We start from the raw sequence: 15,961 nt of genomic DNA, 5'->3' as shown, positions 1-15,961 counted from the left end.
GTGGGCTCAGCCATCCAGCCAAACTGGCCGACTTTCAAGTCGGCTGGTTTGGTCTGGTTGGTTGGGCCCTTGGCCCCATAAAAGGCAGCCTAGGGAGGGGTGCAGGGGAACCTATAAAGGCAGCCCTTCCTCAGCCCATTCTCCCTCATTGTCTCAGCCCTGAGGGGGCCTAGAAGGGCTCCTACCCTAGGCTGAGACCTAGACTTACCTAGAATCCTAAGATGGAAACACTATCCTACTGTTCTCTAGTGGGTATCATGGAACAAGGACTGATCTTCGGACTTGACCTAAGGCTGAGAGACTGACCTACATAGCTTGTGCCTGACTATCCCTGGACAAGGGGTCACAGCATACGACAAAATCTCCTATTAACGCACTTGTCAATGTAGCCAGTGTATCACCTTGCACCCAAGTGCAGGGGTGCATGTGACATAACATCAAGCCCTACTCTAGTAAAAATTGACTTATATTCCCCAGAAGCCACATGCTTGATCCATTTTCTGGTTTTCAAGACTATGCATGAAGTCCTTGTAATTGTTAATACACCTGAAGTTGCCAAGTTTACATCATTTCTGAGATAAAGCTCATCAGCCTGACCATCAGGCACATCTTTATCTTGATTAATGCTCATCTCAGATTCCACTCTGACACCCCATCCACAGCGCTGTGCTATAATGCGACCACTGTACCAATCACCAGTAATCCCCACAAGTGCATACCCCATCATGGAAATGGTGAAAACGGTTTGCATCTCTGTGAATAATTTGTCGCTCCGTAATCTTTGATAAGACCTTAGTAGCAGCATGGCAATCATCACACATCCGCAGATTCTTAACAATACGGAGAGGTGTACCTGGGGGTGTACTGATAAGCCCGAATACTAAGGCCAGCTTCTCACTGTGTCCACATAGTGCATCTTCTTTGTCCTCTTCTACCATCTGGTGTAATGCCGAATCTAAATGAGGTATGTATCCTGCCTCCTTCATTGGAGCCCTCAGTCTCTCAAGCTCGGCATAGATAGCATCACATTGAGGGTGGCTCTTATCGTTCACAGTGAATACATGGATTTTATTGTTTACCTCAATCCAGCTCTTGCCAGGTGTTTTCCATGGTTTTGCATTTGCTCTCATCTCTCGCAGTGTTTGTACACGCTCCCACATGTGCTTTGCCGCGTAAATGTTTGCCATCACCACATACGCAGCAGCATTTTGGGGATCAGATTTGACCAAGCAATCAAAGGCCCGTCTTCCTATCTCCACATTGCTATATTTTTTACAGGAACCAAGAACAGCCATCCACACAAAAGTATTAGGCTGGAATGGCATTTTTTGGACCAAGTCCTCCGCCTCCTTCAAGTGTCCAGCACGGCCAAGGAGGTCAATCATGCATGTATAATGCTCAATCGTTGGTGCAATGCCATGGCTTTCTTTCATGGAATTAAAATACCTATAACCTTCCTTGACAAGGCCTGCATGACTGCATGCAGATAAAAGGCTTACATATGTTACATGGTCTGGCTTAATGCCTTTTTGTAGCATCTTCTCAAAGTATTGCTTGGCTACTTTAAAATGGCCATGCTGAGCATATCCTGCAATCATGGCCGTCCATGCTACCACATCTTGTTCCGGAAGCTTCTCAAATGTGTCACGTGCATCATCTAGGCTCCCACATTTGGCATACATGTCAACCAATGTGCTTCCAACAGATAGGTCTGAGTCAAGCTTACATTTTCTGATGCAAGAATGAATTGTCTTGCCCTGGTCTAGGGCTGCTATGCTGGCACATGCTTTGAGAATGCACACAAATGTCACCTTGTTTGGCTCCATGCCAGACCGTTGCATTTTCTTGAACAGATCAAGGGCTTCATGGCCATGCCCTTGCTCTACATATCCTAAAATCATTGCATTCCATGAGACTACATCTCGTTCCAGCAAATTGTCAAACACTTTACAAGCATCTTCTAAACTTCCACATTTGGCATACATGTCAACAAGGGTATTCCCAATTACCTGATCCGAATCAAGCCCCTGTCTCTTGATGTCAGCATGGATCATCTTGCCTTGAGTTAGCGTAGTGCATGCTTTGAGAATGCATAGAAACGTGATCCTGTCTGGATTCATAGCCTCCTGTTGCATTTTCTGAAACAGTTGAAGGGCCTCTTGACTATACCCTTGCTCAGCATATCCTGCAATCATTGCATTCCACGATACCACATCAGGCTTCGGCAATTTCTTAAACACTTCAGAAGCATCTTCTATACTCCCACATTTAGAGTACATGTCAACCAGGCTATTACCAACGATGACATCCAATTCTAGCCCACGTTTTACAATGTCAGCATGGACCATCTTGCCCTGATCCAGAGCTGCTAAGCTAGCACACGCTTTAAGGACACAAGAATATGTAAAACTGTCACGCTCTGTGCCATCCTGCTGCATTTTCTGGAACAGCTGGAGGGCCTCAAGGCCATGCCCTTGGTTGGCATATCCTGCAATCATTGCAGACCATGACACCATGTCTTGTTCTGGCAACTCATCGAAAACATTGCGTGCATCCTCCACACTCACACATTTAGCATACATGTCAACTAAGGTGTTACCAATAAATGGATTTGACTCTAGACCCTGTCTAATGATCTCATCATGGATTTGTTTGCCCTGATCTATGGCTGCCATGCCAGCACATGCTTTGAGGACGCAGACAAATGTGACTGGGCTTGGCGCAGTGCCCTCCTGTTCCATTTCCTTGAATAATTGGAGAGCCTCTGCATGGTTGGTACATCTTGCAATCATTGCATTCCATGATACTACATCTCTTTTTGGCAGGTTATTGAATACTTTGAGTGCATTCTCAATGCTGCCACATTTGGCATACAAGTCAACCAGAGTGCTTCCAATAAACAGGTCTGACTCAAGTCCATGCTCTAAAATCTTAGCATGAATGAGCTTGACTTGATCCAGAGATGCTCTGTTGGCACATGCTTTGAGAACTGCAACAAATGTGTAAGAGTTTGGTTTCACACCTGAAAGTTGCATTTGATGAAAAAGTGACATTGCATGCTCACCTTGTCCATACTGGGCACAAGCTGAAATTATTGCAGTCCATGAATACATATTTTGGTTAGGCAAACTGTTGAAGACTTGTTCTGCTTCAAGCACACTTCCACATGAAGCAAACATGCGAATAGTCTGGCCACCCAGCTTGATATTTGACTGGAAATCAGTTTCCCTGATCATGGTATGCACTCGCCTACCCATCACCAAGTCTTTCTTTCTGGTGCATTCCTGCAGAAGGGTGCTCAGAATCTCCATGGAGGTGTGCTTATCCATACAGCCTACAGCCTGAACTGCCTCCTCTATCTGTCCCGCTTTACACAATTTACTCAACTCTGACGCAGGTTCAAGAGCACTATCATTATTTGCCAGCCTGCAATTCACACACCAAATTTTATTAACTGGTCAATTACATGAATACATGCAATATATCTTCACCCAAACATCTTTTGGAATAATCAGAACTATGGATAGCTTGATCTCTTCCTGAGATCCTTTCAGATGCTGACCATATCATAAACAAAAACATAATGCTACAGCAATTTCCTTCAAAATCAATGAACAAGCAAAAGCGATCTTATCAGACCACCAAAGTTCAAATACCTGAAATGCTCCTCGCTAGTAGCTCCACCACTAGAAGCAGATTCATTCCGTACAATTGTCTTTCCCCCAAAAAGTGCTTGGCATGGGACTAAGGTGGACAGCTGCGCATTCCATGGGGAGTTAGAGCGACCCTCAATCCACAAAGCTTCAGTTGTTCTCTTCTGTTTGGAGTTCAGTTTCTGATATGTTTTCTGTCAAAACACCATGGGTGCACTTTAACATGCAAAGCATTTATTTCAACAGCCATCGTCGACTCAACCTTTTATGCAAGGGCACCCTTCATCTTAAAGACAAGCTTCATACATCAAGACGCATTTGACACGTTCAATGACATCAAGTTTTAGGCAATATGAACAAAAAGAGGAAAGTGTCTTCCTGATTAAAATTATCGTCTCCCATCCTCGTGGTCAACTTCACAGCTCCTCTTCTCCTTTGGAAAGGATATTCCCAACACTCAACTAGTTTTCTAGGCATGCATCAGGTTGCTTTTCAAATGGTCAAGTTCATCCATCATTTCACTTCCAAATTTGGGGTAACAAGCGTACCTTGTTCAAACTGTTGTCCCACTGTGATGGATCTGAACAGTATTCCTGCCAAAGAGATTCTATGTGTTCTCTTTTTACGACTTCATTATGGACCCCTGATAATAAAAGCTTGTATGAGATGCCCATTGCAAGAGCTTGTACTGGGAGCCGTGCAATTGACCCCAACCTTGGCTTCGCCCAAAAAGGGGGTGACCTTATTGCCAATCCATGTTACCTCCTTCGAATTTTATGCTTGCAGTTGGGGGATTTCCAACTCTGCCAAAACAGACCAACAATCTTAATTCTTAGCCCAAAACAATTGTTTGATATGATACTGGCTCTAGGTTTAATCCAAGTCTTTCAGCCTAGACAACGTGGGATCTCAACAAACAGCTAGAATACAAGTACATGAAAATGGAAATCAAGCATCACCCATCATCATTCACATCATCAGACCTCTTGTCCTACCATTTTAATGAACTTGAGAATAATTACTTTGCCCACATAAGCCTCATAAAACCTTTTTTTTTTTTTCAAAAAAAGAGCGAGAGAAGGGAAAGGGGGGGGGGGGCCAGGGGGGGCGGGATATACTAGCGACTATTCTAGCTAGGACTATGCCAGGGTTAGAGGCTGGTGTAGGGCCTGGTATAGGGCACAGCATGAGCCAGTAACCAGGTTAGTTCATGTTGAATTTGAGGCCAACTGGAAACCCTGACCACAGTTGAGTCAACCAGCTGACCAGGTCAGGTTAACCCCACCAGATCTGGTCAGGTCAGTCAGCTGGTTACGTTGGGTCGGTCGACTGGTTAATCAGACGCAGTCGGCCAATTCAGTGCCAGGGCTCCCCCTATAAATAGGGCCCCCTTTGTCACTTTCCATTCGCATCTCCTCGCTGTTTTAGTTTTCTTGTTCTGCTCTCAGTTTCTGCTCACATTTCTGCTGCACATTCACATGGTATCAGAGCAGCAGGTCATCCATAAGCGTGGACCTGGAGAGCGTTTGAGCCGTAGACAGTTCAAAGTTTGCTGCTGTTTGAAGATTTCTTTCTCAGGCGTTTGAAGCATGGACAGTTCGGAGTTTGCTGGTATCAGACCTTCAGGCGACTCTGGAATGCAATGTGCATGGATGAAACCATCGCATATGTCTTGATGGTGTAGTGACGGCACAAGTAACATCAGAGCACTACCCAGTTGGTGCTGACAAAGTTTGCTGCTGGAAAGCGGGGACAGTTCGGGTGCAAGTAAAGCAGTTGAAGATGGCGATCCAAAGGTCTCGCCCATCCAGGATGAAGGTGAGAAGACTATTGCAGGCCTGGACAGCAAGGGATTCAAAACTTCTTGAAGAAGGCATGGTAGCAGCCTTTTCTCCCTTCCTACTTTCCATTCAAGCCTCCCCTCTCTTCTTTTCCCAGCCACCCTATCTCTGCTTCTTTCCCACCCCCCCTCTCTTTGACAAGAGCTAATTCGCCTACCTTCTGAGATGGCTAAGATCCCGGTTCTTCTCACCTTTCGTATTGACCGTCAACTGGATGGCAACAACCACCGGGTTTGGAAAGTTATGATGGAGTCTGTCCTACAGTCTTATCACCTAGCCAACTTCATCCTTGTGGGAGTTGCAAGGCCAGATCCGAATGTAGAGCACCTTGGGATTCTTGAGCAGAATGAGGCAACGACATTGGCCCACTTATGGGATCGGGTAAATGCTTGTGTACGCTCATTTTTCTAAATTGTACTCCTCGGGTAATCAACCACGTCAAGCACATAATGCTAGCAAAGGGGATTTGGGAGAATCTGGTGTCCCTCTAAAACAGTGTCTCCCTATGAAAAGGGTTTCCCTCAAAGTCCAGATGCGAGCGTTGGAACCCACTCAGTCAACGACCATGTAGGAGCATATCAACAAGTTGCAGGAGGTACTCCAAGCAGGCATAGAGAATTCCTCAGAGGACATGGCCATCACGTTGCTCTCCCACCTATCTTCCCAATATTCATCATTTAACTCTCATCATCAGTGGGAGGTTGAACACTCTCACTTGGGAGAAGATTGTGCCTATGGTTCTTGATTAGGAGGAGCGTTTCCAAATCCCTCCCCGGGGTGCACATGCGGAACCATTGACTGCCGCGTAGGACAAAGGGCAAAACAACGAAGGAAAGGGGAAGCAGAAATTGTCTCCATCTGCAGAGAAGAAGTCCGATGCAAAGAGAGAGGCCTTGAAGAGAATGGGCAACCATTGTGGTATAAAGGTGTTGATGTATATCTGGATGTATATGCAGAAACTCGATGACGTGGTTTCTTGTAAGTATGGGTGTGAAAGCCTTGGTACCTTCTTGTATATGTTTGGAGAGGTGTAGAGTGTGTTCTTGGAGATTGGGCATCTTGAATGAAGAAGCGGCAGTTTCATGTGCATTGTGTATCTCTCCTCCCTTTGAACCAACATTTTGGTATCAGAGCCAGTGAGTGAAACTATGTTGAAGCTTGGAGAGTGTGGAAGCTTAGGAGGAATATTGACAAGGAAGAGTTCAAACTGTTGCTGAAGAAAATCTGTGAATGCCCAGCAAAGGAGCGGTTCGAGGCGCTGAGATAAGCTGCCATTTGCACAAGAGTAAATCTGCAGCTTGGACAACAAGAAGCTGTCATACCTGCGTGAAGGTTGTCGTGCAAGAAAGGCTGTGGGTGGCAGCGAAGTGAGGAGGGTGACAATGCTGACGTGCGTTTTTGATCTTGGGAGAGAGTATATTGAGGGGTGAAATGTTACTGCTGACTTGGACTGCGTGATTGGTCACCTCTGTGCTGGAAGCGGCATTCTTGCAGAAAAACATTTTTGGCCTATGGGTTGCTTCGATCTGTCTTTGCGCTGAGGAGCAAAGAAAGCAAGAGAACTCTATACGGAAGGCGGGGTGCTTGACGAAGTTTATGGTCGCCAAAGGTGCTGATGATCACAGCGTATATGTACTCTATCATCCAGGATGCAAAGCGGATTGTCTGTTTTCCATGAAGGGGGATTGATTTGTTCTATGGACGTTTCGAAAGGAGAGGGGAGATTGAGCAATAGGCGAGGTCGCAGTGCAACAGTGCAACAACTCCTACCTGAGTTTTACCAACATTCACACGGCTGCTGCGCGTTGTGAGGCTGTCTCCAAAGCTCTCCATAGCTTCTGTGCTTCATCCTGCACTCAAACCAGTAAAAGCAACAGTTCAAGAAGAAAGTTTTCGAAATTGGGCTCTGGCTCGGCATGCTCTTCTTGGTGGTATATCTGGAATTCTTGGACAATCGATCGAATTAAGAAGAGCCAAATTGAAACTCTATATAATACATAGAATTAGTGCGGAACAAAGTTCCTAGTCTTCTAATGTGCAAACTGGCTCATCAATGGATGCCCCTAAGAGCAAAAGCTGGCCAAGCAATTTTGCACGTCAATCCGAGTTGTGCACTTTGTGCTAAGTCTATGCCTCTTAGTATTAGTATTAGTTAGTATTACTATGTATTAGAAGGGCATCAAGACAATTCATGTAATTATTTGTCATTGTATGAAACCATACCGGAGGAAACACGTTCAATGAAAATAATTACTTCACATTGTATGAAAAAATAGGGGGTCTGCAGACAATGCGGACAATTATTTGACATTGTACGGATCATTTACTAATGGGTCTACTAAATTCAAAAATTCATTATTTACACATTCTACCATCACATCACCATGGGATTTGTTCCTCCTGCTTCGTAATTTTGTGTTTCAATTGCTTCTGCATTGAACAATTGCATTTCACCTGCAAAACCCCAAGAATTTACAAGATTCATTGGAAAAAATTAGTTGGTGATAGTTCATTAGCATAACTTAATTAAGTTAATTAACCCTTAACCTTGTCTTAAATATTCCTCCCTCCCTTTCCCCCTCACTGCGCTCCACCTCCCTAGCGCATATATCCTTCAGCCCTATCCCTCCCTCCCTCTGCACTCATTTACATGGGTTTCTTTGGGACTAACCACCCCGTATTTGTTTATTAGAAGTATAGCTTGAAAGAACTCATGGTATGAATGAGCGCTTAGTTAATGATACTTTATGACCTTAGTCTCTTGGCTCAATTTCATATATGTGTGTTGAGGACTTTAGTCTTGTTTTGGTTATAAACATTGTGACTAGTTGTATGCTATAGAAAGTCAAAGGGCAATTTGTTAAGTTTGTTCAAAAGAAAAGAGTCATCATCATCTACCACCATTAGTGGAGATCAAATAACGGGTGCCGGTGCTTCCCACTACCATTGGAGATCAAGGAAGAGTCTTGGCCTCCAATGGTTCACGTATTTATTTTTTTCTCTAGTAAGAGTCTTTTGCCTCCAGTAAGAATCTTGTGCCTTTAGTGGTTCACATTTCTTTTTTCTCCAGTTTGGTCGGCATAGTACGCATAGGTAGCACGGTGGGGAAGGAATTTCCATTTGGAGGAGCATTTGTTGCAGGAATTGTGTGCCAAAATCAGAAATTTACACATTGGGCCAGAAAAGTGTTGATACTAGAGGTCATATGCTCAGTTGGTGATAGTGTTGATGCATTAAAGCACTTAAAATAAGCTTTTGCCAGCAGTAAATTTCGATTAGAGAATGCATATAAGGGTGTGTATGCCCAAAATTGGATGCATTTATTGCCCAAAAGAGTGGGATAAAGTTTAGTTCGGCAAATCATTGCAAGAGCAAGTTTGGAAAGCATTTGGTGGCCGTTTGATGCCAAAATATTGCACATTTGCAAAAAGTGGGAAATGCCATAAGTGCATTGATACATGCTTGAATTGATACCCAAAAGTGGACTGGTTGATGCCCAAAATGGAAGCTCTTGGATGTCTAAAATAGAGCAAGGTTGAGCACTTGAGAAGAGGGTGAATTATTAGATTTAGATGCCATTTACCTCACTTGAAATGAGTGTGCTCAGAAAAAACAGAAAAGCGCCATTGATTTGAGGTTTGCTAAGCCACATTTGGAAACAAGTATTGTCAATCAAGCATGTCTAAGACCTAATGAGTAACCCAAATAATGGGTGAAATTTTGACCAAGGATAATTATAGCATGTGATCTTATAGAATTGAGAACTTTCTCATGGGAAAAGGTTTTTGGGGATTGATTACTAGCGAATATGAATGCCCGGAGTTGCCATGGGAGGAACCTATGAATGAGCAGAAATTGGAGTACAAAACATGGGTGGAAAAATCAAGAAAAGTATTGCATTGGATATCTCTATGCATTTCTGATACGCTCATCCCTCGCATTAAGAAGGCTAGTATGCCTAAAGAAGCTTGGCATATCATTCACAAAGCATGGAGGCAAGGAAAATTCAACTCAAGTAGCAGCTCCACAAAGTGTGGAAAGGAAATGGAAGCATTACGAACTATGTGGCTAAGATAAGGCAAATTATGGAAGACTTAGCCTATATGAATTGCAATGTGGAAGTTGACGATTTGGTGTCTATCACCTTGAATGGTTTAGGCCCTCGATATGAATCATTGGGCACTTCTATTTTCGTGTGAGGCATTATGCCCAACTTTGAGGAGCTGGTTGTTTTATGCATGACGGAAGAGGTAAAGCTTGGGCTCCAAGCCTCCACAACAATGGAAGAGACAATTTGTTTTATCACCGAGGTGGTAGAGGTGATTTTAGAGGGCGAAGTGGACCCCTGTGGGAGAGCCTCAAATTCCCATCAAAACACTATGGATAGAAATGAGTTTGCTCAAAGAAGACGTGGTTATATGCCAAGGAAAGAGGAAGAGCCACATCCCATGGTAGAGGAAGGGCCACTCATACTTCACAAGCTGGAAATTGCCACTTTTGTGGTAAGGTTGGGCAGTATGAGCAAGATTTTTATGCAAAGCATAATGCCACCACAATATACTCATTATGTTGGTGGGCGGGAATATGCACATGAGAATGGATATGGCACTCGCCTCTTTAGTGTATGGAGTGTGTTATGAGTAGCATGCAACCTTCATTTAGCAATGATTGGTTCATAGATTCAGGAGCCACGAATCATATGTCGCATCATGGTGAGTGGTTCATTCACAAGGATGAGATGCCCAATGTGAGGAGCTTGATTCTACAGGGGATGATACCATGCATAAGATTACTCATATTGGTGATATTCCCTTGAGAGATAAGTATGGTGAGATGTTTTATATGTGCCCACAATCGCCAAACGTCAAAAAAAGAGGAAGCTTATTCACATTTGATGTAGGAAATCCCTATTTTGGTAATAGTGCCCCTAAACAAGATTAAGAGGCTAAACTTTAGCATAAAAGACTTGGGCACATTAATTATAAACACATGAAGGAGATGCAAACCAAAGAATTGGTGAGAGGCTACCTATATTTCATCATTTAGATTTCAACCATATATGCCCTATCCAAAGAGGGGGAGAATAAGCAAGTACCCTTTGGAAATAGTTCATTCGGATATTTGGGAACCTATGGACAACACAACACCTTGGGAAGCAAGATACTATATAACTTTTATAGATGATTACAGCCAGATGACATTGGTTTATTTCTTGAAAGCTAAAAGTGATGCCTTTCAAGAGTTTTACCAATTTAAGAGAATGATATAAAAGAATCTTGGGTGTTATATAAAGTGCTTTCATATAGACAATGGTGGAGAATACATGTCCTATGAATTTGATGAGTTTCATATGGCCAAGGCATTAAGAGATGGGTCACTTGTAAATATACTCCCCAACAAAATTCTATTGTAGAAAGAAAGAATAGGGTGATTGGTGACATGGCTAAAGCCATGATGGATGAAATGAATATGCCATTGATTTTTTGGACTGTAAAGCAGTGCATACGCCATGTATATCATGAATAGAACACCCACGGATGCCATACATGGGTTGACACCTTTTGAAAAGCTTTATGGATACAAGCCAACCTTGGCTTATTTGAAGTTGTTTCGCTTCGTTATTTATGTGCATGTGCTAAATGAGATAAGAAAGAAATTGGAGCCAAGGGCTATAAAATGTGTGTTTTTGGATACCCATCTCAGAAAAAGAGATATGAATGCTATGATCCCATCACTAGACAAGTATATGAGAGTCGGGATGTGAAGCTTAGTAGTATAGTGAGTATGAAGTGTAGTATCAGCGCAAACCAATTGTTGTTGAGGACGAGCTTATGCCAAAGGGTGAAAAGATAAAGTTATAGCAAGCTAGATCCTCAAGTAAAGTGATGTAAGGGACATCACAACATGAGGAAAGTATTGATAGAGGGAGCAAGCATGTGGAAAAAGGTAAGCAAAAGATTGAAGTAGAAGAGAGTGCTGCAGATGCAAGTAGTGATGAAGAGGGTGATTTACAGCTTGTTAAGGCTCAAGAGACAAAGCATGCCTCAAAGTATGTGCCACCACATGCTAGAAAGCAAATGGCAAGTACACAGTCCTTAAGATCGGAAAGGGTAAAACACCCCGTGGATAGATTAAGTTACAATGGATATATGAGAATACACTATGCGTAGATGATTAGCAAAGTGTAGCATGTTGAGCCTTCAAGTTTTGGAGAGGCTGTAAAAAATTCAAATTGGAGGGATGCCATGGATCAAGAAATGGATGCCTTGGATAAGAACAACACTTGGACACTTGTCAATTTCCCAAAAGGAAAAAAATTTCTGGCTACAAATGGGTTTATAAAGTGAAGTGCAACTGGATGGAAGTGTGGAGAGATACAAGGCAATGTTAGTGGCAAAAGGGTATGCCCAAACATTGTTGAGATATGGAGCTCCACTCGTGATATGCCAAGGTGACCATTGTGCATTTATGTCACCGACTTGTTAGCTGTAGATGCGGTTGGTACACCGCCCATGAATAATAGCTGGATGACAGCTATCCTTATATACTCTAGTTCATGGCTCAGTTAGTATGCCACCTTAGTTAGCTGAGTTTGGTTTGAGACCCACATATAGGGTTCTTCTATTTCTTTGTACTAGAGTTCTTTTGGCTTTCACAACTAAGAAGAGGAAAACTGTTTTCAGCCTCTACCTTTGTGTGTATTCCCCCATTGTGTATGTGAGAAAGCCGTAAGTGAGACTCCTTCCTTCTCTCCCACTATCTTCACATGATATTAGAGCCTAGTTCATGGTAAGGAGCTCAAGAAAGCAAACCAAGTTCACGGTGTCTTGGTAAGAGGACCAGTGTTGCTTTCCTTTTTCGAGTTTGCGAGTAAATCTCTACAGGTAGCACAGTCGAAAAGTGCAAGAGTGCATTGTCTCAGATTGAGACGCCCTTCACGGTGTGGTGAGAGGGCAATATATGCTACGGGCAAGGGCAAAGCCCTTGGTGACTTTATTTTTCCGATTCGAGGCCATTTCGGGGCCTGTTTTTGAGGCGGAAGTTCTCCGCAAGCACTAAGAAAAATGCCCTGCTTTTGCCGTGCGACCACTGCTCTACAGGTCGGTGAAAAGTTGCCATAGAAATTGCATCGTATGCCTGTGCGCAAAGATACTGGGAGTTACAGAATCATCCTTTTTGCCTGTTGATGCAAAATCGTCACTAGGAAGTGACTGTGTGGTCAAATACCACTTTCATCAGTTTTGCAGATTTGCTCGTGTGAGGCAGAAGCTGTGTTTTTTGTAGTGACAGAATATTTTGCAGTGTTCTATAATGGCGTCTAATTCTCTTTCACAAATTGTCACTGAAAAGCTTGGCAAGAATAACTTCCAAGCATGGAAGTTTAGAATGACGAATTTCCTTATGGGAAAAGGCTATCGGGAGTTCATTATAGGAAATGAAGAAGAACCACTTCTTCCTAATGTTCCCAATCAACAAGAAATGCAGGCATTTAAAGGATGGCATGAGAGAGCCAGAAAAGTTATGTACTGGTTGTCTATCAGTATTCCAGATTCTATGATTATGCATATTCAGGATGCAAGTACGCCAAAGGAGGCATGGGATACTTTGGCAAAAATGTACAACACAAATACGCAAGCCAGGAAAATGTAGCTCAAGCAAGAGTTGCACAATGTGCAGAGAGAAAATATGAGCATCGACTATCACATGAAGGTGAAGAAAATTGCAGATGCACTTGCTTCCATTGGGTCACCAGTGGAAGATGATGATCTAGTTTCTGTGACCTTGAATGGTCTAGGAAAGGATTATGCATAGTTCCAGACATCCATTGCCGTCCGTGAAAAATTTCGTGATTTTGAGGAGTTGTTTGCTCTTCTAATTTCTAAAGAGCAAAGAAATGGTGGTGCATCTTCTTCAGGAGGAACTTCAAAAGAAACTGTCTTCTACTTAAATGCTTGAAGAGGTAGAGGCAGAGGTAGAGGAGGTCGATCTAGGGTGGAAATCAGAATATGCAGCAAACTCAAGAAAACCAGTCCTTTGGAGGAGGACGTGGTAACTCTAGAGGCAAGGGGAGCCAAAGAGGTCGTGGTGGATGGCAGAGAGGCCAAAATGCAAACAGCAATGTTGAATGCTACTATTGTGGTAAAATGGGTCATATGGCTAAAGACTGCTACAAAAAGCAGAATGACATTATGAATGGAAAATTGCAGCAAGGCAATTATGCATCCTCTAATAGACACGGTGATGACAAGAATGAGCATTTGTTTATGGTGCAGCACATGACCAATTCTGTGACAAGTGCAGAAGAAAGCAATGATGTGTGGTATGTTGACTCAGGTGCGTCAAACCACATGACAAGTCATGCAAAATGGATGCAGGATGCAAGGAAAATAGAAAGACCAGGATTTGTGGAGACTGGTGATGATACTGCACATCCTACTATGCAGATTGGTAAAATTCCTTTGTCTATACAGGATGGGAAAAAGAAATACCTATCTAATGTATTTTATGTCCCGAACATCACCAAGAACCTGGTTTTTGTTCGTCAAATGGTTGAGCAGGGCTTGCAGGTCAGATTTAATCCTCATGGATGCTTTGTTGAGGATATGAAAAATAACGGTCGCTTGATAGCAAAAGGAAAGAAGAAGGGCAGGATGTTTACTTTGGATGCGGACATGCCTGAATTGAGTGCAGCAATGTTTGCACATGGGACCGATGTAGTTGCAAATATTAATATCTAGCATAAACGCATTGGTCATGTTAATGTACAGTGACTTAAATCAATGCACACCCAAAACATTGTTGTAGGATTGCCTAAATTCAAGGTTGCAGAAATGCATAAGGTATGTGAAGCCTCTCAATTTGGAAAACAGGCAAGGAAACCATTTCCTTAACATGTTTAAGAGAGTAAGAAGCCATTGGAATTAATCCACTCTGATGTGTGGACTACTAAAGCTGCATCTATTGGAGGCTGTCATTATTTTGTCACTTTTATTGATGACTACAGCAGAAAAGTTTGGGTGTATTTTATGAAAAAGAAAAGTGAAGTGTTTGGGCATTTCAAAGCTTTTAAAGCTATGGTTGAAAAAGAAACAGGCCTGCAAATAAAATGCCTAAGGTCAGATGGAGGGGGAGAGTACCTCTCAAATGAGTTTGCAATGTTCCTGCAAGAGCATGGCATAAAGCAGCAATATTCATGCAGACCCCACAACAAAATGGACTTGCAGAAAGGAAAAACATGCATATTGGAGAGGTATCTGGGGCCATGCTAAATGAAAAAGCCCTACCATATTATTATTGGGCTGCAGCAATACTTACATGGCATGACGCCAGAGGAGATGTATACTGGTAGGAAACCAGATATTTCTCATTTGAAAATTTTTTGTTGCATTGTGTATGTTTATGTGCCAGATGAGTTGAGGTCCAAGTTGGATCCAAATGCTGAGAAGTGCATCTTTATTGGTTATTGTCTGCAGCAGAAAGGGTATAGATGCCATAACCCTTCTACTCGTAAGTTTACAGTGAGCAAAGATGTTGTTTTTTATGAGATGAGCAACTGGTATAAACCAGTAAATGTGATTGATGATGTAGATGCACAAAATGGTAATGCTGCATAGAATTCACAGTAGCAATCACAAAATATTAGTGGACCTGCAGTGTCCTCTAGCAGTGGTTCACATACTTTGCCATGGACAGGCAGATTGAGATCAGGAGAATCTCCTCAAAGCAATGCAAATAGTGGTATGCAGATATCACGAAAAGGAAAAGAGAAGGTAGATCAGCCCATGTTTGATGTGAATGCAGGTCACTCTTATGTGGATGGTGAATCCAGTGGCTCAGAACTGAGCATTGATGATGAGTTAGGTATTCCTTCTGTTGTTACACCTGGAGTAAGGAAGACCAAGGATGTTTTGAGAGCACCTAGAAGTGAGCCTATTTTGCGCAGGTCTACCAGAGCTAGGTATCTTGTAGATAGGCTGAAATATGATGGATTTGCAGCCATTCACTATGCCTATATGGTCAAAGTGATACAGGAACGAGAACCCACTTCTTTTGAGCAACCCATGGGAAAAGAAAAATGGGAGAAAGCCATGGATGAAGAAATGGATGCCTTGGAAGCAAATGCTACATGGGAATTGGTGCCTTTGCCTAAAGACAAGAATTCAATTGGCTGTAAGTGGGTTTATAAGGTGAAGCACAATGCAAATGGTTCTGTGAACAAATACAAGGCAAGATTAGTTACCAAGGGGTATGCACAGACATATGGCATTGATTATGAAGAAACATTCAGTTCGGTTGCAAGGATGGCAACCGTAAGAGCAGTCATTGCTATGGCTGCATCAAAGGGATGGTCTTTACATCAGATGGATGTAAAGAATGCCTTCTTGCATGGTGATTTGCAAGAAGAGGTCTTTATGTAGTAGCCACCAAGTTATGCTCATGCTATTCATCCTGAGTTTGTTTGCAAGT

The 15,961-nt window shown here is 42.8% G+C and overlaps 1 protein-coding gene across 3 annotated transcripts; it reads right to left on the bottom strand.

The window, feature by feature from the left end:
- Positions 1–478: 478 nt before the first annotated feature.
- On the bottom strand, positions 479–7,495 carry LOC147884241 (putative pentatricopeptide repeat-containing protein At3g15130). Of its 3 annotated transcripts, none has more exons than XM_087398662.1 (4): positions 7,265–7,495; positions 4,202–4,456; positions 3,657–3,847; positions 479–3,426 (listed from the first exon to the last, which is right to left on the bottom strand). In XM_087398662.1, the coding sequence occupies exons 2-4, from the start codon at positions 4,325–4,327 to the stop codon at positions 693–695; spliced, it is 3,051 nt and encodes a 1,016-aa protein (XP_087254788.1). In that variant the 5' UTR covers positions 4,328–4,456; positions 7,265–7,495; the 3' UTR covers positions 479–692. The 3 variants fall into 3 exon arrangements, with proteins under 3 accessions (XP_087254788.1, XP_087254790.1, XP_087254789.1); XM_087398664.1 differs by lacking the exon at positions 7,265–7,495 and adding an exon at positions 6,501–6,567; XM_087398663.1 differs by lacking the exon at positions 7,265–7,495 and adding an exon at positions 5,686–6,138.
- Positions 7,496–15,961: the final 8,466 nt, after the last annotated feature.

The sequence above is a fragment of the Dipteris shenzhenensis genome, chromosome 27 (assembly GCF_047967505.1).
Source record: "Dipteris shenzhenensis isolate YYH24624 ecotype China chromosome 27, Dip_SZ_1.0, whole genome shotgun sequence".
NCBI classification, from domain to species: Eukaryota; Viridiplantae; Streptophyta; class Polypodiopsida; order Gleicheniales; family Dipteridaceae; genus Dipteris; species Dipteris shenzhenensis.
The sequence above is the reverse complement of the archived record's forward strand: the minus strand, read 5'-3'. Positions and strand labels throughout refer to the sequence as shown.

What these genes read in the sequence shown, in the direction of transcription:
- LOC147884241 (XM_087398662.1), bottom strand. Translation starts at nt 4,327, where the DNA reads ATGGGCATCTCATACAAGCTTTTATTATCAGGGGTCCATAATGAAGTC. An exon ending in GGGACAACAGTTTGAACAAG is followed by an intron (nt 3,848 to 4,201) that starts GTACGCTTGTTA and finishes GTGTTTTGACAG; the next exon opens with AAAACATATCAGAAACTGAA. An exon ending in ACTAGCGAGGAGCATTTCAG is followed by an intron (nt 3,427 to 3,656) that starts GTATTTGAACTT and finishes TGTGAATTGCAG; the next exon opens with GCTGGCAAATAATGATAGTG.